Source organism: Plasmodium inui (genome assembly GCF_000524495.1).
Source record: "Plasmodium inui San Antonio 1 unplaced genomic scaffold supercont1.10, whole genome shotgun sequence".
Classification (NCBI taxonomy): Eukaryota; Apicomplexa; class Aconoidasida; order Haemosporida; family Plasmodiidae; genus Plasmodium; species Plasmodium inui.
The window spans coordinates 76,464-99,818 of NW_008481844.1; the positions used below are offsets into that span (position 1 = coordinate 76,464).

The following is a 23,355-nucleotide window of genomic DNA, read 5'->3' on the forward strand; positions in this document are numbered from 1 at the left end:
AAAATGACAGAAGAAAAAAGTCATAACGAATCAACCAAGAATGAAAGCAGCGAAAATAAGTACCTCTCCCAAATATACTCCTTCCTAAATTCCAGTTATATTAAAAGTTCTTTTGAAAGTAAGCCTGAACATGGTCAGAACAAAAAGAAGAGAAGACACTTGTCTTCTCGAAAGGCATATGGCTCCCTGGTACGGATGTTTAAGAAGGTTAGTATGGGATCGGCCAACAGGAGAAGTATTCTCGTGTCTGAATTTTCTGTCCTACCCTTTTTTTTTCGGCGGGGGCCCCACTATTTTACACCCCGTTTTTCTCACTGCGCAGGAGTTTATGTCTATTCTCGAAACAACCCCTTCACCCTCATGTGAGATTTAACCCATTTTAATTATCCACTCCCTGTTTGTTTCACTTTTTTTTTCTTTTCCTCCCTCCATCCCATTCGAAGGTTGCCATCGAATGCGACCTATACTTGGAAGAAATTCAAGTTCAAAATGAAAATGAGAAATTCATCGTTCAACTATTTGGGAGGAACTCCGTCACGTTAAAGAAGCTTTACAGAAAGAAAAAGATGATTGACCATTATTTCTTCCTCCTCATTTTGTTCAACATCCTGTCCAATTTACCCTACACCATTATACCAATTCAGAAGGTAAAGCTTACGAAAATAGTGCCCCACCCTACAATAACATTTCTGAGAAAAAAATTGACACAAAAAGGCATCTGCAAGAAGAGCACCTTCACAAACTAATTCCCCTTTCCACCCCTTCAGTTTGTAGACATCTGCGACAGTTACATAACTCGAGGCGTGAAACTCCTGATGAAGTTGAACGCGTCCCACTACGGTAGGAAGAAGCGAATTCACAAAATTTACTTCGAGTCGGTAAGAAACTCGTTTGTGCGGATGCACGAGTGTATCTATTGTATGGCCTACCTCTTCAAATTTGCACATACACCGCCAAACATACACCCTTGTCCATCTTGACATCTTTCTCCCACCCCCCGTAGGTTTTCTACCTATTTGTGTCAATCTGGAATAATCACTATTTTGACTTTTCCCTGTCCAACACCATGGTAAGGAAAACAAAAAAAAAAAAAAAAAAAGCTAGCTAGCCAAAAGGGAAAAAGTCATATTTTTTTTTACTTTCCCTTTTTTTTTTTTTATGAACTGTTCAGGTAATTTTGACCTTTTTTTACAAAATTTACATTATCCTGAAGAAGCTGGAAATCCGGAACGTAAACCTGTTTGACAACATATACGTGCTGTGCGCGTCCTATGTGAGCAAAATAAACTCCATGCTGTGGTAAGGCGGGAGGGAAGCGCGATATGGCGGCCGATTTGAATCATGACTTCTGCGGCGCCAGCCCCAGGGTAGAGCATATCATCGATCATTGCGTCTCACCGCTTCAAATCGCATCTCATCCCTTCCCATCGCTTCTCATCCCTTCCCATCGCAGGTTCAGCACGTACCTCATCATCAAGCGGATGCTCATAGACGAGTGCGAAATAAAAATCATCAAGAAGAAAAAAACGTTCCTGATTTTGCCCATTTTCATCGACATTATAAAAATCCTGGACGTGTACGACGAAATTATAAAAAAAACAAACATAAGTCCCTTGGTCAAGTTGTACGAAGAGCTAAAATTATTTCTCCTTTTTTTCTTCCACAAGTTGCTGTACAATTTGATAACAGAGCAGGACATGCTTCCGCGAAACATTTTTAAATACCTCCAAATTAATAACAACATCACATCCAACCGGAGAAGGAGAAGTGGCAAGGGGGACGATTCCCATAAGAGGGAGTCCAGTGAACTGCACAACAGCTTCTACAAGTACACCAATTCTATCAACGAGAACTTCGTCTTTTTCTCATTTTTCGAAAATTTCTGCCTTTTTAACACCTTCACCGAAAGGGAAAAGACAAACGATTTTTATTCCTCCCTGTCCCTTTCGTTCAACTCGATAAATTCGACCAGCTCATCCAACGAAAATGACCAGGGGAGAGTGGGTGCCAAGTATGCAAAGGGGCATGCCGAATCACCTGAACAAGGCTATAATGATACCTTCAGACAAAATGAAGAAAGCGAAAAGTCGTCCCAAATTATAAGAATGCATAAACACAAAATTGACATCCTTGATATGCAATACAATCACTTCTTCATTCATAAATACAAAAATGAAAATAAATTTATTTTACTCATTAAGAGTTACTTCAATGATTATTTGTGTGCTCTCTTGAACAGCTTGTACATTTACTCGAAGATTATTTACTCCGATAGGAAATCTGGTGCAGCTGACGGTAAAGATGATGGCGCTCCTGGTCACGGGCACTACAAGGAAGGTAGCAGCTCAGGGGTGGAGAATCAGCTAAACAGAGATGAAGAGAGGCACAAAATGGGTGAGCAGAGGGGGGATCTCCACGAGTCGTCCCCCTTGGTGATCTCTTCGTCGACTCGGTCCTTAGGCCCTCCCGGTGAAAAGCGGCAGGACGATCAGGAAATTTGCAGTGTAGATCGAAAATTGGGCCCAATAGTATTGGACGAAAGTAACGTGGCCCCAATCGACATAGGCACTACCGACGTAACCGCGCTCCGAATGGACCTCTGCGAAGTGGAGGAGTTCCACCTGATCCACAGGCAGAAGGTGCAGCGGCAAGAAGGTAACACTCCCAGAGGCACGAGGAAGAAAAGGAAAACAGGAAAATTCCCCCATTCACACGCAAAAATTGTAAACGCTTTAACAAGCTTCGTGGAAGTAATATACAAAAATATATTCAAAAAAGTGATCAAAAAAATACACACATGCAAAAGCATAAGCGATTTGAAGCTCTATTCATACATAGAAAAAATATATTCAAATGACACATACTACTGCTTAAAAAAGAGGTTAAAAAAATTTTGTTTCGTTCTTTTCTTCTCCGTTACGCTTAAAAATTTAATTAAAAGTTATGTATATAAAATAAGAAAGGAAAAAGTGAGTAAAAAGAATTTGGAAGATTTCCAGTCCATCCTCATATACGACACTTGCAGCTTCATCAAAATATACAACCAACTAAGTGAAGCCAATTGCAAAGATTTTTTCTCAAATAAATATATCAACTTCCTCGTGTATGTAAAAAATGTACTTACATTGCCCCGGCAGGAACTGCTACTCTGCCCGGTTAAAAACAGACACTTTTTTTTCTACATAAAGACTAAGCGAGTGGACATCCATTTTGACAGCTTCGTCGAAGAGTGCAAGTTGAAAAATCAGCAAATCAGCGGTGAAAAGAAGACGCTCCCCAAATTCTGCCAACAGGATTATTATGTACTCCCAAATAGCAGACACTCGCAAATTTCACGAACCAAGTATTATGCTGGCGATGAGGCGAATCAGCTGGCAGATCATCCAAGGAAAAACATCCTTGAACAGGCCATTTACAACATATTTCAGTCGCTCAATCCGTTCGGGAAACTTCAAAGGAAAAGCGATGCCGATAGCTACTCCGGATGGGACGCTAATCAGGAATACAGCTCCATCAAATCGGTCCACAATAGAAGAAGGGACCCCTATGACAGCTCCACCAGCGTCGACACAGACGGGGTTGTCAAGGAACGGAAAAGAAAAGGAATGAAAAGAGAGGAAAGAAGAAGGAGGAAAAAAGCAAAAGAAAAAGCAGAAGAGCAAGAAGAAGAAGAACAACAACAAGAAAAAAAAAAAAAAAGAAAAAAAAACTATGAACATGGTCAGGTGGAAAGTGAGGCGGAAAGGCGAAATGGCCCAGCTAGCCAAAGCCAAATTATGAGCAATTCGGGAACTCAAAAAAAAAAGTCAGCCACGAGTTCCTGCACGTCGGAGGGCGAACAATGTGGAGTCACCGTGCCGGAGTCCCAGGGCAGCGCCTCCAGTCGAGAGAGTAAAAGCGAAGACGACAACTCAGGTGTAGAACGCCACTCTTATAACGAACACAGCTATAGCAGCGAATCCGACGTGAGCAGCCTAAACAGCGGAGACCTCGAAGAACAGAAGTTCACGCGGGGGAGGTCCAGCGGCAGCCCGTTCGAAATGACGCCGGAAGAAAAGAAATATTGCATCAAGGTGTACATGAAAAATTCCAGCGAACAGTTTGACAGAAAAGTGATGATTTTAAAAAATGACAGAATTTATTTTTACAACTCTGAGTATGCCATATCATACGATTCCTTCTACTTCCTGATGGAGATAAAAAAAATATACTCGTGCGATGGTTTCTTCGATTCGCTCATCAATTCGCAACGGATAAGTGTCGTCAACTCCACGTACTCCTCCACGGAGGATGAGGAGCTCTACTCCAGGAGCGCGGGCAGCCTTTCCTCCGAGAGCGGCTGGCAGAAGTGCGGCTTCGACGCTAAAATAGTTAGTGCGCAAGGGGGTGGCCATGGAGAGCGGCCACTGTGAGGAACGTGTCCGCATCGTGTCCGCATCGTGTCCGCATCGTGTTCTGCATCGTGTCTGCATCGTGTTCGCGTCGTGTGTGTAGTCGGCGCCTATCGGCGTGCCCCCTTCTAACGGAGCTTCCCCCACGTGTGAATGTGTCCATATACACCCCACGTCCTTCTCCTCCTCACCCCTTGCAGATTTTCCACAACTCGCTGCGCAAAAACATACAGCTCATGTTCATTGATGAGTCATACGAAAAAATGGTGAGTAGGATAAACAGATCCCTAGTGCACGAGACGGACAGGACATTCGCATACACACACTTGAGTTACGATGAGGAAGTGGAAAGAGAGTTACTCTGCCACTATCTGCAACTAGACGCGAACGAGCAAGGGGGTAGTTCTAAAAGTTTCAGCTCCAATGACAGTAACAGCGCGTTTCCAAATGGTGAGTCACGTGGGGGATCGAGCAGCGACAGGGGGAGCGACGCGCCAAGTGATGCAAGAAGTGATCGCCCTTGTGACACGCACAACGGCGGTTTCGTGGAGGAGACGGAGGAGGGCTCCGGAAGGGATGCCACTCGTTCGTACGAGAAATTCCAGTCGAGTGACGAGAGGCAAGTCCCCCACAACGGAGGTGAAAAATGCGCACGTGAGAAGGATACACGTCAGAAGGGGACACATCAGGACACACGTCCAACTGGCACCCGCGATGGAGAAAACCTGCTGAACAGAATCCTGGAGGAAAACCAAGACCTTCTGAAGGGGAAGAAAAATGGAACTGAAGGAAAACTCAACAGGTACCCAAATTTAATCGAATACAAGTACTCATCCAGCACCACCGACATTTATATTAGGCAGAGGAAATATTTTGCCAAAAAAAGAAAAATAAAAGTCCGGAAGGAAAACAGAATGAAGCTTTTCAAAAATATCGACAAGAATGACATTTACAATTTGTTTTACGAGGAAATCTGTAGACTCTGCAAGAACAGGAATAACAATATTTCGAAGACGAATTCGGACGACCTTTTTTTCCACAAGTCTGTGAATAAGCTGTACCAGACGGCCAACCTGGGATAGCCCACCCAGCGCGCACATGCATATATATATACATACAGACATATGTCTGTGTGTACACTTATATTTTCACGTGTGTGTCGCGTTGTCGCGTGCCACCTGCACATGTAGCTCCCCGCTCGAAGCATTTTTTCTGTAACCACGCACACCGGGGAGAGGGGTACACACGCCTCCCCCCGCTGCCCTTCGTATTTTTTTTTTTTTTTCTTTTTTTTGTTTGTGTGTCTGTGTCTAACGGGAGGTTGCCCCCAACGTATGTTTAACGAATTGACTTCGCTCGACATAAATGGTTGAATTCGCGTCCGTGAATCTCTATCAAATAATCATGTCAGCGTCCTACTGGACCGCGCCATACAGACATCACGTGAAACTCCCAATCTTCCTATGTTGTAGACACGACCGGTGGGTCCCTCTTCCGGGCGCACTCCACCTTCATATTTTTTTTTTTTCTTTTTTTTTTTTTCTCATTTGTTAAATAAAATTCGTTGCGTTTGTCAAAATGGAAAAAAAAAAATCATTGACATGGAAACTTTAAAAAAAATAAAAGGTGGGAAGAAACGGTGGCTTTAAAAACTTGGGGGGGAGCAGGAGCAAAGGTAAAAGCGGAAGCAGAAGGGAAAGTAAAAGCAACAGCAAAAGGGAGAATACAAAAAAAAGGATAAAGGAAAATCATCTTACGCGCAATCTTCCTCTTAAGCTTTAATTCGAATTTGAATTTAAAATGGCATCAGCTTCGGTCTGCCTTTACTTTCATTTTTTCTGGGACCCGTTTGGTCGCGCCTGGTTTGACCTTTGCCCCTCTCTCCTCAGGGCGTCTTGTGGTCGCATATTTTGTGCATCATTGACACGAATTCTTCAAAGTCGATCTGGGGGAGAAAAAGGAGCAGTCGTGATGGTGAAGCCGGCGCGGTGGTGAAGGCGCTGCGGGTTGCACACAGAGAGAAGGAGCGACCACCCCGTTGTCTCTCTCTCCCATTTGACGCACACTCCATCCTTACCATGTTGTCTTTGTTTTTGTCCGCCTCCTCGAGGACATCGTTCCAAATTTTCTCGCTTATGGAGGTCAGGCCGAACAGCTGAGGGGGAGTAGTGGCGTAGATGAAGGGAGAAGATGAAGGGAGAAGATGAAGGGAGAAGATGAAGGGCGCACACGAGATGACACACACGGTGGAGTTATCAATGGGGTTGAGCCGCACACAGTGGGAAATCCTCACAGTGTGGGGACATCGTGGGCACAGCGTAGGCACAACATGGTGCCATCACGTTATGCTGTTCTTTTTTCTTTTTTTTCTTTTTTTCTTCCCTACGTTGGCCAACTCCTCCTTGGTGATCTTGCCACTCTTGTCCGTGTCGAAGAGGTTGAAGGCGTCCCGAAGCCGCTCCTCGCTGAACAAAATCTGCTTGTCCATGCAGACGGAAATGAACTCTGCCAGGGGGGGAGAAGTGGGCGTGGGAAGGTGTATAAAGAAGGCGTAAGAAGAGGGCCTCGGAAGAAGATGGCGTAAGAAGAGGGCCTTAGACGAAGGCATCGAATGGAGGCCTCCAAGGTAACCCGCTGCGATTGGCTCGCCGGATAGGGACAACCCCATACCTGAGTACTCGATGTATCCGTTCTTGTCAAAGTCGACCTCCTTGAGGATGTTGTCTACCTCTTCCTCGACGTCTTTCAGTTCACCTAGCTCGTTCTTGAACTGCAGGGTAATAGAAGTGGTGTGGGTGTAGAAGCAGTTAAGTCTTACACCGCTCCACGTGTAGAAGCTCTCCAGGAGAACTTCCGACCCCGACAACTGGGCCGCCACACAGCTACACTTACGCTGCGCAAGATGTTGTAGCCCTCGATGAGTTCGCGCTTGTCGAGCTGGCCATCTCCGTTCTTGTCCAGTTTCTTAAATATGTCCGTGAGCTCCTTTCGTTCCTCCAGGGTGGTAAGCTTGCTTCCAATAAACAGAATGGCAGCCTGCGCGAGTTTCTGACTGCCTTCGAATTTCCTCATGTTAGACAAAGCCCCGAACAAAGTCTTCTGGTCATTCTTATTGATATTATCGGCATATTTTAAAATCCACTTACTATTTAGAGCCTCCTTAGCAGTTATCCTTTTGTTGAAGTCATAAGTCAACATGAGTTTTATCAGCTCTTTTGCCTCATCACTTATATTTTTCCAATCGTTGAAATCAAAGTAGTACTTCCCTTTCTCCACTTTCTTAATAATGTCCTGATCGTTTTGTCCGCCAAAGGGAGGATATCCACAGAGGAGGATATACATGATTACCCCACATGACCATACATCACACTTCTCATTATATTTTTTTTTTAATACTTCTGGGGCGATATAATATGCTGTGCCAAGTCTATCCCTGAGCTTATAATCTTTGGAGAAGAAGGAGGACAATCCAAAATCGACTATTTTTATGTTTAGTAAGCTGTTTTTATTTTCCAGGAGGATGTTTTCGGGCTTTATATCCCTATGCACAATATTATGTTTGTGTAGGTAGCAGATGCCACTTAAGATTTGCTTCATAATGTTAGCAGCATCACACTCGTCGAACTTATGTCGGTTAATGATTTGCTCAAATAACTCTCCTCCTTCATAGAATTCAGTCACCAGGTAAAAGTATTTCTTATCCTCAAACACATCAAAAAGCTTTATTATGTTCGGATGGTCTAATGACTTCAATAGAGATATCTCATTATATATGTCTTCATTAAAACTTTCTTCATTTTCAATACTCTTATTTCTACATTCTGAATATCGTGTCTTGTCGAATTGAGACTTTTTTATCACTTTGATTGCCTTTTCTGTGTGTCCATTTTTTTCTCTACATAGGAGTACTTCTCCGTAGGCTCCACTTCCTAATTTCCTGATTTTAAAATATGACTCTCCTATTTTTCCCTCTTTCTTTCGCACGTACATTCCTGGGTTTATTGCCAATTCGTCTGATGTGTTTCCATTTCCTTCTGGCGACTGCCCCACCTGTTCCTTCACGCACCTCCCGCTCCTCATTCGCAGCTCGTGGACACCCTTGCTCTGGTTGCACCCCATCTGGTCATACGGATGGGGTGAGCGGCAAGGGGACTGACACGGATGGGGTTACTCGGATGGGGTTACTTCACTGGGGTTACTGGGCTTGCGCAGGGGGGCGCTGTGACGGGAGCGGCGATCAATAGGGTGGGAAAAGTGTCTGCAAGGGGGTCAGCACGAAGGGGTAACAATAACGCAGACAGGCATCTAGGGAAGTGAGCCGATTAGCCCATTAGTTGATTATCCCATTAGCCGATTGGCCAAGTAGCCGATTTGCCTCTTTCCCGCTCTGCCGATTCCGTCCCTGCACGCTTGCAATCTTCACCTGGCCAACGGGCGAGAAGCTAAAGGCGCGGACACGCTACGGGCAAGAATTGCTCCCGCGGGGACGAAAGAAAAAACGTGAATATGCTCATCCGTGCTGCTCACGAGCGCGGGGATATAACTCCTACACTCGGGAAGTGTAAATGTGAAAACTCGCACGCGAAATGTGTGTGGACATATACACAGGTGGCTGGGTATGTGCATGTGTACATACAGCCGCATGCAAAGGTATCTTTGCTTCTTCCCCTAAGTGATCGTTTTTGCGCAAACGCGGGTCATTCGCGCAGGGGGGGGGGGAATTCTAAAACGTGCGGGAAAGGCTGGGCCAAATGGGTGGGGTGGAAAAATGAACAAAAGGGGGTGTAAGCATATGAGTAAGCCGCTTCACAAAATGGGAAAACGGCTTTCTCAAATGGGCAAAGCGCTTCACAAAATGACGAGAAAATTTATCCCATATGCAGAAACGCACATACAGAAATTACAAGGTTACGATGTCCTATGGGAGAACCCATGTGAACACTCTCATGTATACATAAGCGAGGAAGCGCTCACGTGTGCTGCAACATAATGGCTTAAAGCGAGAGGGGGGGGGAAATAAATTTTTCTAGCACTCAAAAAAGACAACAATTCAAAGGGACATTATTATTGCGCACTTTCCAATATGTACAAAAAAGGCTTCTTGCACGGAAAGGGATTTTTTTCTTTTTTTTTCTTTTTTTTTCCCCTTCAGTGTGAACGCATAAGGTGAGCAAGGTGTTTTCGTGTCAACGTTTTTTTTTTTTTTTTCCTTCCTCTTCATGGTGTGCGCAGTAATACAAAGGGGGTTCAAAAAAGTTTGTTTCGTTTGGCGCGATTGTCATGTTTGTCACGTTTGTTACGTTTATCACGCCTGTTGAGTTTCCTTTTTTTCTCCTTTCTTTGCCCTTCTTTTTTCCTTCGCTTTCTTTTTTTCTTTTTTTTTTTGTTTGTTACGTTTATCACGCCTGTTGAGTTTCCTTTTTTTCTCCTTTCTTTGCCCTTCTTTTTTCCTTCGCTTTCTTTTTTTCTTTTTTTTTTTTTCTTCGTTCCGAATGGGCAAAACCACGCCATCTCCACAGGTGAGAACAGCACCAACTGAGTGTTGTGGGTTGCACGGCACTATGCTGAGCAAAAAAAAAAAGAAGCACACACACACGTTTACGTTGGCGCCAGATTATATTATTTACAGTCGTGTGCGCGAGCGCAAAGGGGCACGGAAATTTTTTTCCTCTCCATGACGTACACACGTGGAAAAATATCAATGCGTGGAGGCAACCTTCCACGCGAGAATGCCTGTAACAATTCTACCGCGAGTCTCGCAAAGCGGAAAAAGTGTCAACTGTACAATCCAAAAATCCAAAAACTGACCGATCAAAGGAGTGCCAAACACGCGAAAGGGGTACTTGTGTCCCGCGGGCATCAACGATAAAAGAGTAACCCCCAACTGGAAAGGATCAGATGCCCAAAGAGAAAAAGAAAGGAAAGAAAGGGAAAAGAAAAGGAAAAAGAAACGAAAAAAAAGGGAAAAGAAAAGGAAAAAGAAAGGAAAAGAAAAGGAAAGAAAAAGGAAAAAAAAAGGAAAAAAGAAAGGAAAAAAAACGAAAACAAAAAAGACTTCCTCCTCGCAAGTACCATTCATTTTAAAACCGCTTAACCGACGCACCAAAATGTGTAACACAGGTTAGGTGTCACTTTGTAACCAACCCCCCATTCCTTCCCACGCACACCCTTCCAATCTTTTGGAGCAATTCTTCCCAGCAAAAGGGAAGGAACAAATGGGAAGGTGAGCACACATAGGAGTTTCGTTTCCGCGAAAAATAGAACCAAGCGAACGTTTCACGACCAAGTGGAACGTTCATGTCTACCTCTATTGCGCAACAGTTAATGAGAGTATGGACTTAATGCACTCTCGGGAAAAAAGGAGGGGGCACATTTTGTCTCTTTCATTTGGTGGGGATGATCGCCCACACGGAAGGGGCAACATCGTTATGCACGCACGACGATGGGCATAATTCTTCAGTCGGCCGAAAGGACGGCATGTCGCTTTGGCGCAACCGTTGTTTTACTGTGCTGTTGAGACATGGTCACTCATTGTTCGTCACTAATCATTTTCCATTCCTCGTTGGTCACTAACGATTTGCCGATCATCATTATATTGCCCCCCAAATACACCATGGGGTGGAACAAAAGCACGATCCTTCGCTGCCTCACACGTTACCAACACCGAAAGAGAAGTGGCAAAAAAATGACAAAATCGTTGCGCATGCACACCTCCACCGCTTAGTCCCTCACATGATGGTTTCTAAAAAGACGGAGTGCTCTTTTCACAAAAAAAAATTGAACAAAATAAAAAATATGAACTGTTCAGGTGTTTTGCATGTTGTGCATAGGTAGGTAGCCAAAAAAGAGCACATTGCAGACGGAGAAAAAAAAAATAAAATAGCTATTTTATTTTGGTTTGTCATACCACCCTTCATAACCTTGCCTGTTCAGGCACTTTTTTGTTGCAACGTTTTCGCATTTTCTATTTTGTATTTTTTTTTTTTATTTCCTTTTCCAAATGGCTAATACAAATTGGGAACGATTCCCCTCTCCTCACACGGGGTCCACCTCCTTTCCCCTTTCCTTTATTATCATAACTTTCCTTTTGGCATCCTCCAGTCTCTTCCTCTCATTTTCCACCCATTCGAAATCGTCAGGAGACATAATCCTCACCGTCAGGTAAACTGCAAAAACGCACCACCCGCAAATTAAGAAACCAGTTATGAACACCTTAAATTCGGTGGAAAAAATGGGGTTGTTTTTGTGCTTATACTTTTTAAACGTATTAATATCAATGCTTGTAATTTTATTGTCGGGTAAAACTTTTTCTCTTCTCTTCAACTGAAGGAACCTCTTGTACTCCTCATCCATGTCTTTAACGCTCGGCCCCTGTGGGGGGTAGTACTAAAAAAGGGGGAGAAGCATACTGGATAAGTAACATATGCATATGGTAGCCTGATATGCTAGGAGAATTGGCCAATTTGTCGTCTTTCTCATGTGGGGCACTCGGTACATACGTGTGAGACGACCAAGGGGTCAGTGTCATTGTGTGCCCAAAAAATAACCCTCAACTGTTCTGCACTGATTGGCAAATTGGACGCGCCCGGCATGCACCGCTCTCATGAACGCAACATACGTTGGATATCTTTTTGGACGACATATAGCGAACTCCTTTGGGTGTGAAGGGACACCTTCCTTTTACTTGACATGTAAAGAACCTCATTTTGAATTCGTACAGGCGTTTTATTTATTTATTTTTTTTCTTTTTCCCTTAGTTTAGCTATGGCTCCATTCCATTGGTGTAACTTCTTCTGTATGTCGTTTGGTCGATCTGCATCGGTTCCCGTAGGCCTGTCCCGTGGGGGTTAAAAGAAGTGAAGGGCCATTGCCCAGGGGGGACAAAACAGCAAGATTGCTCCACTAGAAGTTAAAAGAAGAAAAACGCAGCAAAACGTGGACAGGCCTGGCCAATGGACTAGAATAAAACGCGTGGAGGGACTGTCGAAAGGAACCACGCAAATGGGATGCGCTCGGAGCGAAAGGAAAGCAGGAAAAAAAAATAATAATAATAAAATAAACAAAAAAAAAATAAATAAAAGAAAAAAAAAATAAAAAAATAAAATAATAAATAAATAATTCCGCGAGCGGATAAACCTTTGGAGCGTTCCTACGCAGCTTCGCAAATTCTCCCGTTTCGAACAAATTTTAGTTCTTCCTCCATTTGAGGAGTTACAAAAAAGAAAAAACCTCATGCGTAACTTTTTTTTTTTTTGTTTTACCCATTTGACTTTGCACAAGGGTGGCGCAATGACACGCGGGTTTTTATCATAACAGTGCGAAGTTGCTCCTAACACGTTTGGTACCTCCTACGAGTGCATCCCCAACTTCGGAAGAACTGCTCCCCATCGTAGTGTCCCGCCTCTGGAAGTAGGGTTACTTCCACAGCGACAATCTGCGAAGAGAGGCTATATATATGCATGTGTATGTATGTGTATATACGCGCCCATTCTTACTAACCAAAAGGAGCCCTCCTCCAATGTGAAGCCGAACCCGAAGCCATCCGCCAATATAACAGAAAATTCATGTGACAAAAAGAATTGCTCTCCTTGCGTAGGAGGATTACACCCATTTTTAATTTTTAACGCAGGGGAGGTGAAGCGGCTCGAATTGTTTTTACTTATGCGCACAGGTGAAGTTAATCGACACCTGGTTGGACCTTCCCCCGAACAGACACAGACACCGGGCTAAGCACACCATTCGTGGATTGTGGGCATGATCACATCAGAATTATTTTTTTTTTTTCTTCAAATACGAAGCAGAACAGAGGAAGGCAACCCATGATTGGCCCGTCCCCACACCAATGAGATGCAATCCGCACAGAAAAAAACCTACTATTTTGAGGAGGACCGAATGGTTTAGCGTTCACCGAGGGGCAGGATTACCATGATGATGGTAGTGAAGCGTGCATAATCGATGTTACCTAACCGTGACCAGCACACGCACGCACGATGCATATTTATAAATCGCCCCCTTGGGATGGTGGAAAAACTTACCTGCAGTAACTTTCTCCCTTTGTTGCTACGCCTCTACCCCATTCGCCATTGCGTTTGTCTCTCCCCCCGGGTGGGACCTTCCTTACGCTTGAGGTTGCCTCGTAGTGAAGGCGACCCGAAGTTAAACCACCTAACAATCGCAGAACCATCACAACCTAGTCGCACTTGTTCCTCTTGGGAACCCCCTCCACTGGCATAGCCCCCCTCCTCCCTTTTCAAAATGCTGAATTTTATCCTTTTGCAGAATAGGCAGGGGAAGACACGGTTTTCAAAATGGTAAGTGCGAGGCGTTACGAGCCGTGCAGATGTCCAGCACTTCTCCTCCTGTACGGCGCCCCACGATTGGAAGCAGTTCATGCCGCTCCTCCCTTTGCCACAACTTCTTCACGCCCTGCAACTTCTTCACCTCTCCCCCCCTCAGGTACATCAACTGCAACGAAGCCAAGCAGAAGAAGATCGAAAGAGACATCAACAAAATCTTAATCAACAGGAGTAGGTCCTACGCGAATATCTTCGTCTACGAGAATTTCAAAATTGTCTACAGGCTGTACGCAGGTAGGCAGAAAAATAGGAACATACCGGTGGCAGCGGCCTTTGTAGCTGCGACGGTTGTAAGCCCTACAATTTCTCTTGTGCGACATTTTGTTGGCTCGCCGCGAAAGGGTCATCCCCCGATACCTTCCGCTCCTGGCACTGCTGATCCCGCTGCTCAAATAGCTCATTCCTCCCCTCACTCCGCCGCTTCCCCGCGCAGGTCTCTACTTCGTCGTCTGCATCGAGAACGAGAACGAGCTCTACATTTTGGAGTTCATCCATTTCATGGCACAACTGCTAGACACCTTCTTCACCAACGTCTGCGAGCTGGACCTTCTCTTTAACTTCCACTTTCTTTACTACTTTTTTGACAACATCATCCTGGGGGGATACATATACGAGGTAAACAAAAATATCATCCTCGACAAGATAAGTAAAATAAAGAAAGTCATCTGATTAGTAGTGGAAGGGGAAGAGCAAGGGAAACGGTTCACAGGAACGGTTCAAACGAACTATACATCGAGGTAACTATATTAAGTGATAGAGCCTAAAGCTACACTACCTGGAGAACCATTCCCATACAAGGCTTGCTACACCCCCATCGCACCTGCTCAACACACCTTCATAATGCAATCCGCACTTATTTCATGCCCCTTCGCATTTGAGCTTCACTACCTGCCAAGAAGCAGCATCTCATTCTATTCCTTTTTGTAAAAGGGGAAAATTATCTCTCCTTTTTTTTTCGGAGTTTTTTTTTTGGGAGACTCTGCCCGTTGCCACGTGGCTGATTGGAAGTCTGCTTTGTATCACCTTCTCCTTGTCCCCGTTTCTTTGTCATCGTTTATTTGGGGCCTTCCATTTGCCGCTTCTCCCTTGCTGCCCCTCGTTGGAGGCGCCCCACCAATTTTTCTGTATCTTTTTTTTTTTTTTGCCACGCAAAGAACACTTAAAATAGTGAATTAAATGGAAGAGGGGCAGCTTCAGCGTTGACTCGTTAATCGAGTGAAGAATGACCCGCCCCAACCGCTAAGCGGAACGATCTATGGTTAGGGGCACAACGTCCGATGGTTAAATGCGCAAAACAGCGTGACAACATTTTCTGCAAGTTCCAGGTGCAGTTGGAAAAGTGGGTCGACTTGTTTCCCCTGAACCCCCTTCCTAGGGGTGGGAGTCCTCATAGCCGCTTCTAACCCATCCCATGTGCGTTGAAGGCACACCCTGTAAAGCACGCTTCCAGCACGAATGTGGATGCGAGAGAAAAAGATGCGGCTTAATGCGCAGAGAAGTGTTACGTACTCCACCGCAGCCGTTACAACAGAGGTACAGCCCGGGGCGTCAAGACGATCTTCTCTTAGGGGGGAAAGCGCATCCTCGCGTGTATGTGTTGACTTCCTGAGGAGAATACACACACCGCTTCCGCGCACAGTTTTCTCCCTGCGTGATGTTGTTTCATCTGAGCGATCATCACAAGGGGTAGTGGTGTCCTTCCGTTGCCGCGATACTGCAACACTACGACACCGCACTGCCGTATGGTCACCCGCCCCCCATGCAGCTCGGCTGTAGGGGCGCCTCTGCGGGCGCGCGCCAGGCCCTCAGGACCCACAGGAAGAAGCAACAGACAGGGGCCCTAAACGAGTACAGGGAAAAGCTCCTAGCCCTGTCGAGGCATGAAAAGGTCGTGCGGATTGACCTAAATGGAAAGGAAAAGAAAACGAGTAAGTACTTCTTTGAGAAGGATAAATATGTGTACGTGAGGACCAAGGCGGAGATTGAGCGGTTCGAGAGGGGGGCAGGGCGGCCCATGGGTGGGGGGTTGGTCTCGTCAGCGAAGTCAACGAAGTCAGGGGTGATAGCGGCCATAACCACCGCTAACAAGGGCAACGCCGCTAACGTCGCTGCCCCTGCGAGGGAGCGAAAGTGCCGGAAGTCTGAGAAGACCCTGCGAGACACGTACGATCTGTCCCAGGAGGAACTCCTCTACATGAAGTTTATCCAAAAAATAAAAATGAAAAATATATACTCGCTACTCAACAACATAAGAAAAAATAAATACATAATAAGTAAGAAGCAGAGAGATACCCTTCTGAGCTGCATCTACAAATACGCAAGTCACAACTGCTATGTGATGTCCAAGACGGAGTTTCTCTTTTTCCTGTATCTCTTCCCCCAGCAATTAAAATATGCCTCCAGAGCAGTGCACTACTTGAGGAGCCTCCTTGATAAGGACCAAATGACTCTCACCCAATGTCTCAGATTGATAAACGAGACAAACCTTTTCCATGTGAACTGCCATGTTAGAAGTAACTACGTCCGCTTCCTAACTAGAAATGCACACAAGATTACCCTTCCACAGATATTGAACCTGTTGTCCAAAGGTTCCTACCTCTTCGCCATCACCCCTGACTTCAAAACGGAGGAGGAACGGCTAGATGACATCCTTAAGAAGAAGCTGCTTCAAATTGTGATGGAGACAAAGAGGATTCCCCTTGAAGGGGATCTAAAATGGGACTATCTACACTACATGGAATGGTGTGCCCGTCGAGAAAATATCTACCTGGACCTTCTCTTTAACGACCTGTCAGTGCAGCTGCACAGGAGAATATTCATCGAAAATGTGGATGTCCTAAGGAAGAAACAGGAGTATCAATACATACAGAGAGTCCTAACCCTAGGGAGTTACAACCTCTGCATAGACCACTTAAATGGGTTAGCAGTGAGTAGCCATGTGGATTGCTTCAATACGAGGGGGACGATCACCAAAGTGAAGGTCTTCCCCTCCTACATTACGGGGCAAGGAGTGGGCGGTGCCATTTGCGATCGTGTCAGCGGGGAGGCATCCAGCGAAGAAGCTACTTGCGACTTGCAAGAGGTGAACCAGCCAAACAGGGACACCCATGTGAAGACCGCCCTCCAGTGTGATGATCCAGCCAAGAAAAACCAGTTCTCCTCCAAACCAACACAAGAAAGTAACACATTGAGAAAAATGAAAATGGCCTTCTCCTTCTCCACCCCATTCGAAAAACTACAAAGTAGTCAATACGATCAGTTGAAGCACATGTATCAGGTGAACACCAAAGTTACAGATAAGAATGTGAAGGTGCTGTTGAGATTTCTTCGGATGGTATATCATCACAATAGTTCATCCCATCTGGAGAATCTTCTCTGCAGAGATAATCTTCCTCAAATTGTTTCTGACCTGCGTAGGGGAAGAAGAAATCTACCCTCCAGTTGTGAACGTATGTCTAAGATTGACTATGGAGAGGATTCCCCCCTTTGGAGACTCACCCGCTGGTGGGCCTCCCACCAAGAGATCAGTTTGCCCGACAAACAGGTACCCTCATTTTACGACCTATTTGAGCATACCCAGGGGAGAACCCCCTCCAGGGGACAGCTTCCACTCCAGGAGAAGCCGCTCCTTCCATGTCAAATTGACCAATCGGAAGAGGTTACTATATTACCAGGCCAAGAAACTAACGAAGCGAAGAACTGGCACAGCCAGGAAGAAAGCCTCTCTAACGTTTCTCACCTGTCTGACCTCAATCCGGCTCAGAATCTTCCTCCCCTGTTTGAAGCAATGGATACCATCTCACGCATCGTAAACAACGTCTACTTCAGCGCACAGTATAGGAGAAAACATTTCTACAAATCGCAGTTAAACTGTCTTGCGAAATGTCTGCTTTATATGAGCAACTCATTTGTGCACTATGTTGACAGGGGAAGTAACCGCTCAGACGGGGAAGTGATCCCACATCGGAAGGAGAAGCTCCTTCTCAGCCAAGTGGAAAAAACCTTTTACGAGATTTTCACCTGCGTCATGAAGAATGTGTACCTTATAAACTTATCCAACTGGTTCCACATCTTCGTTGCGGTATGCAAGTTTGGTGCAGCCGGGGGGGGAGCGGCAGGAGCAGGAGCAACACAGGAAACATCAAGGGCAGCCTCGTCAGGAGCAACCGGAGAAGCCGCAACAGGAGGACCTCACTCTAAGACGGTGAAGCCAAGTGAAGAAGACACATTCCCCACTGACCGAATGGAGAACCTGCTCGAAATAGTCAACACCGTGAGGGCGTACCGCTACCAGGAGGTGCGCACTATGGTGGAGGAAGAGGACAGTCGGCGTTGCCTTCCAATTGGGGAGTCGCCCTTTCCAGAGGGTCAGCTCCCAGGAGGGGATACTCCCAACTACGACACTCTCCACAGAATTATACTAAGCAAGTTTGGGATAGACGATGAGGGGGTTATCACCGCGAGGAGGCAGGCACGACTGGCGGCGCAGGGGCCTCATAACTTCGGAAAAACACCCGACATAGCGTTCCCCCCTGCGGTGAAGTCCACTTGCCAAATGGCCACTTCACCTCGCGTGAAAACTCCACAAAACAGCGCCAACTTCCTCCTGATGATGCTATCGAACTACCTTGACGGCGCGCCCTTCCAGATGAAGCGCTTCCTAATCATCCTTTATCATTTTAATATGTCCATTTTGAAAGGCGCAGCGGTCCAGGCCCACCTCGAGACTAAGTTGCAGAAAAACCATGCGAAATTTAGCAGTAGGTACTTCTATGTGCACACCGGGTGCGGGGGGAATAAGCCGATACTGGACAAGTCGCTCGTTGCGAAGGTGCGGGTCGCCTACTTGGCGCTCAAAGGGGGGCGCTCTCCCGGTTCAGCCAGCAGTCTAGGCAGCAATCTAGGCAGCAATATAGGCAGCAATATACGCGGCTGTCCTGGTTCACCCGGTTCGCGTATTTCCCCGATGGAGCGCTATCCGGATGACCACACGCACGACCTCTACACCCAGATGGAAAACCTACTTAGGAGGAACAGACACTGCTTTACGCTGGACGACATGATCACCTTCATCGTCACCTACAGCCTGAGTGGCCTCTACCACTCCACCGTTTACTTCTCCATTTCGAAGTGGCTACTTCGATACAACTTGGCCTCCCTCCCCGATGAGGTAAAGATATTTTTATTCATCCTCTTCACCCAGTGCAGACATGTGTACAAGCCGCTGCAGTTGTACCTCCTTCGTCTGGTGTTTCAGATTAAGCAGCAGATTAGGGAGCACATTACCGACCCGCTTACCGACCCGCTTACCGAGGAGACTGCCCCCCCCCTTCTGTGCGCTCTCCTCCACATGCTAATCCGTCAGGGTCACCGCGCGAGAAGGGTAAGGTTAAAACACGTCCGCTATGTTGAGAGAAAATTTGGAAGAATCCACTGGCCTTATTTTTTCCCTCTCGAGTTGTTTCTTTGGAAGAGTGCACACAAGATTGCGTCCAGGAGGATACGCACCCTGGAGAGTGACTCCATGAGTGACAAATCGAACAGCCCACGAGGAAAACAAACAAGAACGACTGCCACTATGTCTGAGACGACAAATTCAACAGAACTCACTCTTAACTTAAACTTTGACGTGTTAAAATTTGAGGAATGTTTGAAGGGTCTCCTTCCACAAATAGGCCAGCATTTGGAGAAAAGTTCAATTGGGGGACAAGATCGACGTAGCGGTACCCCCCATGGGGTGATGATGTCCCCCGCATCCCCTCCCTCTGCACAGCTCCACCCCTTGGATGAAACAACTCAGCAGCAAATGCTCCAGAATTGCAAAAATCTCCTTTCATACCATTTCGTGCAGAGAAACTTTTTGGTAAGCAGGAGGTCGCTGTACTATGCCATACTAGTGCAGCTCAAAGAGGTGTGGAAGGGATAAAACGTTTTGATGCCTCGCACACGGCCAGGGCAGTAGCAAGGATCTATGCTGACTTCTAAGAAGAGATTCTTCTTTTCCTCGGATGGTATATCCCCTACTCCCCCCTTGGGTGTCGCGCCTTTCTCATGGTTGAACACGCGTCCGACTCGTCAGCAACCCGAAAGACACGTTAATAATAAATTTGTTCTTCCCTAGGAAGGGCTCTCCGTTTAGAGAGGCTAGGCAGCTTCATCGTTCGGAAGCATGATCGTTCCGCAGCCTGGTCGCTCCGCTTCTCCAACGCCGCTGCCACGCCGCTCCCCTGATCAGGCCTCCCCCTTGTACAGCTCGAGGAAGCGCTCGATGCTCTCCTTGATCTGGTCCTCCACCTCACCCAAGTCGCAGTTGGTCTGGATCTTCCTCAGCACATCGGCGTAGTTGCTATCGAGGTACTCAAAGTATCGCTTCTCAAAGTCTTGCACCTTTTCGATGCTAAGACTAGCGAGGTAATCTTTCGTTGCGGCATAGATGAGGCAAATCTGGTAGCTGATGCTGACGGGGGAGTATTGCTTCTGCTTTAGTATCTCCGTTAAGATCTTCCCCTTCTCGATGAGCTTCTTCGTTGAAGCATCTAAGTCTGAGCCGAACTGAGAAAAGGCGACGATCTCACGGAACTGAGCCAGTTCTAACTTCATAGAGGAAGCTAGTTTCTTCATACACTTATATTGGGCACTACTTCCTATCCGAGAGACACTCAATCCGACATTAATCGCTGGAATTATTCCTTTGTAAAACAGTTCGCTCTCGAGAAAAATCTGTCCATCTGTTATCGAAATGACATTCGTGGGAATGTAAGCCGACACATCGTTGTTTAGCGTCTCTATGATTGGCAACGCTGTGAGACTTCCCCCCTTCAGACTGTCGTTCAGTTTTGAGGACCTCTCGAGCAGCTTCGAGTGAATGTAGAAGATATCCCCTGGGTAGGCTTCTCTCCCTGGTGGTCTCCTCAGAAGGAGGGACAGTTGTCTATAAGCAACTGCCTGTTTACTCAAGTCATCGAAGATAATCAGCGCATGTTTCCCATTGTCTCGAAAGTATTCTGCCATAGCACATCCGGTGTATGGAGCTAAGAACTGAAGGGGAGAAGCATCCGACGCGCTCGAATTCACGATGATGGTATATTTCAACGCATCGTATTTTTTTAGAAGATTCACCAATTTTGCAATGTTGCTTTTTTTCTGTCCAATGGCAACATAAATACAGTACACTTTCTCATTGTCCGGCACTTGTTCATTAATATTTTTCTGATGAATGATGGTATCCACTGCTATGGCTGTCTTGCCTGTTTGTCTATCCCCTATGATTAACTCTCTCTGTCCTCTTCCTATGGGGACTAAACTATCAATACACTTTATTCCCGTAATGATAGACTCGTTTACGCTCTTACGTGCAATGATTCCAGGTGCCTTTATTTCTATCTTCCTCTTCTCCTTTGTCTCAATGGGCTTCCCTCCATCAATCTCTTTTCCTAACCCGTCTACGACTCGACCGAGTAATTCAGGACCTACACTCACGTCGATAATCCTGTTGGTCCGTTTTATTATGTCTCCTTCTTTTATGTTTCTGTCATTTCCGAAGATAACTACCCCGACGTTATCGTATTCCAGGTTTGTCGCCATTCCATACGTGACGTCTGAGCCCCCCCCTGCAGATGCATCACTGTTGTGGATTTCTAGCAGCTCCGATGACTTCACATTATTCAATCCGAAGGCTCTGCATATCCCGTCCCCTACACTTAACACATATCCCACTTCGTTCGCGGACGTCTTAAAATCGAAGTGTTCGAATTTCTTCTCCAGAATTTTGGAGATTTCCACTGGACTTATTTTCGTGGAGTATGGCACGACGGCGGCGCTGCTCCATTTGACTCTCCTCATCAGATGCTGCCCCAGCAGCTGCATTTTACGCGTGCCCTGCATGGTAGGTATGGGAATCGGCCTGCGCAGCCAAGTTTACATGTGGGGTGACCCTACCTCCCGCTTGTCTGCTATACCACTGCTACCACTTATGATGTTGCTATCAGGGACGGAGCCCTCTCCCGCATGCTCGCCTGGTGTGCATACAACGGGGAGTACTTCAGCGGGGGGTACTTCTTCGGTATCTCACGCGAAGTTTCCTCTGCAAATTCGCGACTAAAGGGGTGAAGAAAAAAAAAAAAAAAAAAAGAGGGAAAATAAACCAACCTTCAGATGTGCGATCAGGCCAGTTCAGTACATCCGAAGCTACACTCTCTCATGCCACGTCCCGCGCTTTCTTCCCTTTTACATCGTACACCTTAGGGGGGTTCCAAAAAAAAAAAATAAATAGCCAACTAAACACACTTACCGCTAACCGTGCGGAAGGAATATACTCATGCAACTTCAACCCAACTGCGCGATGGCAGAATATGTTCCTGGGGGAACAGCGTAAGAAAAATGCAGAACGTGACCACAGGTAGGGGGTGAAGTGTTTCTTTTATGTTTCACCTCGCCCTGGGAATTAGGGACTCTTCGTGGTTCTTAACGGATTGCCGCGGAGTGCTTCTTTCTGTTAACTACTTCCTCATCGCTGCTTCCTGCTTTGTTGTTTCCCTTTTTTTCCTTTTTTCTGTTTTTCTTTTTCACTTCTGGTTCGCTGCAGAGAAAAAAAAAAGCATAACCTCCTCCCAGCATGCCAATCTACCCCCGCTGAAGTCGCTTGGCTGCATCACCACACGGAATTCAAACGATACAGGATATTTTGTACAGAAGGTAGGGGGCACAATAAAATACACGTCACATCTCCTGTATGCACGCGGGGTTATTCTAAGGCTCTTCCAGTCAGTCAATCAGCGCCAATCTCCTGCTGCTACAGTTGGTGTTTTTTTTTTTTTTTTTTTTTCTTTAGTCCACACATTCGACTTCTACACCGTGAGGGTATACATACATGTTTCCCTTCCTGTTCCTGTTCCTCTTTTTTTTTTCTTTCCTTTTGTGCAGCCTCCCCATGTGAGTTGAAAATAAACGTGCTAATTGTGGGAACCAGCGAAGGGACGCTAAATTATATTTGCACTTCTTTTCTCCTCATGGATGTCACTGTAAAGTGGGATGAACGGATATGTTTGTATTTTCCATGTTGGAATGTTGTTCCCCTGGTCAGTTGTGCAATTGTGAAATGGTTACGATGTTACTTCCCCCTCGGGTTACCTGTGCAATTGAGAAATCCTCGTGATGCTACTTCCCCCCCCTGGTCGCAGTGGTCTACTGCTACGTGCGCACCAGGTGGAGGAAAAATCACCAAACGGGCTCTCACACACGTTTGCCCCTCCCGCTCTGCAACAAAATTTTGGAGCCAATATGCTCGGAAGCAGTTCCCAAGAAGAGGGGGCAGCCCCCCTCACCCCCCTTACTATGTACGTACACACGTGGAGATGTATGGTGCCCCGTTTAATACCCACGGCTAGCTAGTACACACGATAAAGGTTCCCTTGCGCAAAGAAGCTACACCTCTTTCCTAACACTTCGCATTTGGGAGGATGACTAGAAGTATATATCCGCATGAGATAGACTCGCTCACGCCAAAATGTCCTTCATTGATGTCACCCTACCTGTGATGCGTCAAATGAGGTACTTCAAAGAGGGGCCCTCAAATGGGACGTTTTAAAAAGGGCCCCTTCTTGTGGCTC

The 23,355-nt window shown here is 46.0% G+C and overlaps 6 protein-coding genes across 6 annotated transcripts; 3 read left to right on the top strand and 3 right to left on the bottom strand.

Moving 5' to 3' along the window:
- Window positions 1-3: 3 nt before the first annotated feature.
- Window positions 4-5,473, top strand: C922_02722 (hypothetical protein; the record flags this gene model as incomplete). Its single annotated transcript, XM_008818321.1, has 7 exons — window positions 4-207; window positions 444-647; window positions 768-878; window positions 1,004-1,069; window positions 1,172-1,299; window positions 1,454-4,370; window positions 4,592-5,473. The coding sequence occupies 7 exons, from the start codon at window positions 4-6 to the stop codon at window positions 5,471-5,473; spliced, it is 4,512 nt and encodes a 1,503-aa protein (XP_008816543.1).
- Window positions 5,474-6,276: 803 nt separating this feature from the next.
- C922_02723 (CAMK/CDPK protein kinase) lies at window positions 6,277-8,510 on the bottom strand (the record flags this gene model as incomplete). The annotated part of the gene is made up of 5 exons (XM_008818322.1): window positions 6,277-6,336; window positions 6,469-6,546; window positions 6,778-6,896; window positions 7,062-7,161; window positions 7,284-8,510. The coding sequence occupies 5 exons, from the start codon at window positions 8,508-8,510 to the stop codon at window positions 6,277-6,279; spliced, it is 1,584 nt and encodes a 527-aa protein (XP_008816544.1).
- A 2,916-nt stretch (window positions 8,511-11,426) lies between these two features.
- On the bottom strand, window positions 11,427-11,744 carry C922_02724 (hypothetical protein; the record flags this gene model as incomplete). The annotated part of the gene is made up of 1 exon (XM_008818323.1): window positions 11,427-11,744. The coding sequence occupies one exon, from the start codon at window positions 11,742-11,744 to the stop codon at window positions 11,427-11,429; it is 318 nt and encodes a 105-aa protein (XP_008816545.1).
- Window positions 11,745-13,646: 1,902 nt separating this feature from the next.
- Window positions 13,647-14,416, top strand: C922_02725 (hypothetical protein; the record flags this gene model as incomplete). Its single annotated transcript, XM_008818324.1, has 3 exons — window positions 13,647-13,702; window positions 13,848-13,981; window positions 14,181-14,416. 3 exons carry the CDS (start codon window positions 13,647-13,649, stop codon window positions 14,414-14,416), a joined length of 426 nt encoding a protein of 141 aa, XP_008816546.1.
- A 1,090-nt stretch (window positions 14,417-15,506) lies between these two features.
- On the top strand, window positions 15,507-19,673 carry C922_02726 (hypothetical protein; the record flags this gene model as incomplete). The annotated part of the gene is made up of 1 exon (XM_008818325.1): window positions 15,507-19,673. One exon carries the CDS (start codon window positions 15,507-15,509, stop codon window positions 19,671-19,673), a length of 4,167 nt encoding a protein of 1,388 aa, XP_008816547.1.
- A 305-nt stretch (window positions 19,674-19,978) lies between these two features.
- On the bottom strand, window positions 19,979-21,631 carry C922_02727 (ATP synthase F1, alpha subunit; the record flags this gene model as incomplete). Its single annotated transcript, XM_008818326.1, has 1 exon — window positions 19,979-21,631. One exon carries the CDS (start codon window positions 21,629-21,631, stop codon window positions 19,979-19,981), a length of 1,653 nt encoding a protein of 550 aa, XP_008816548.1.
- Window positions 21,632-23,355: the final 1,724 nt, after the last annotated feature.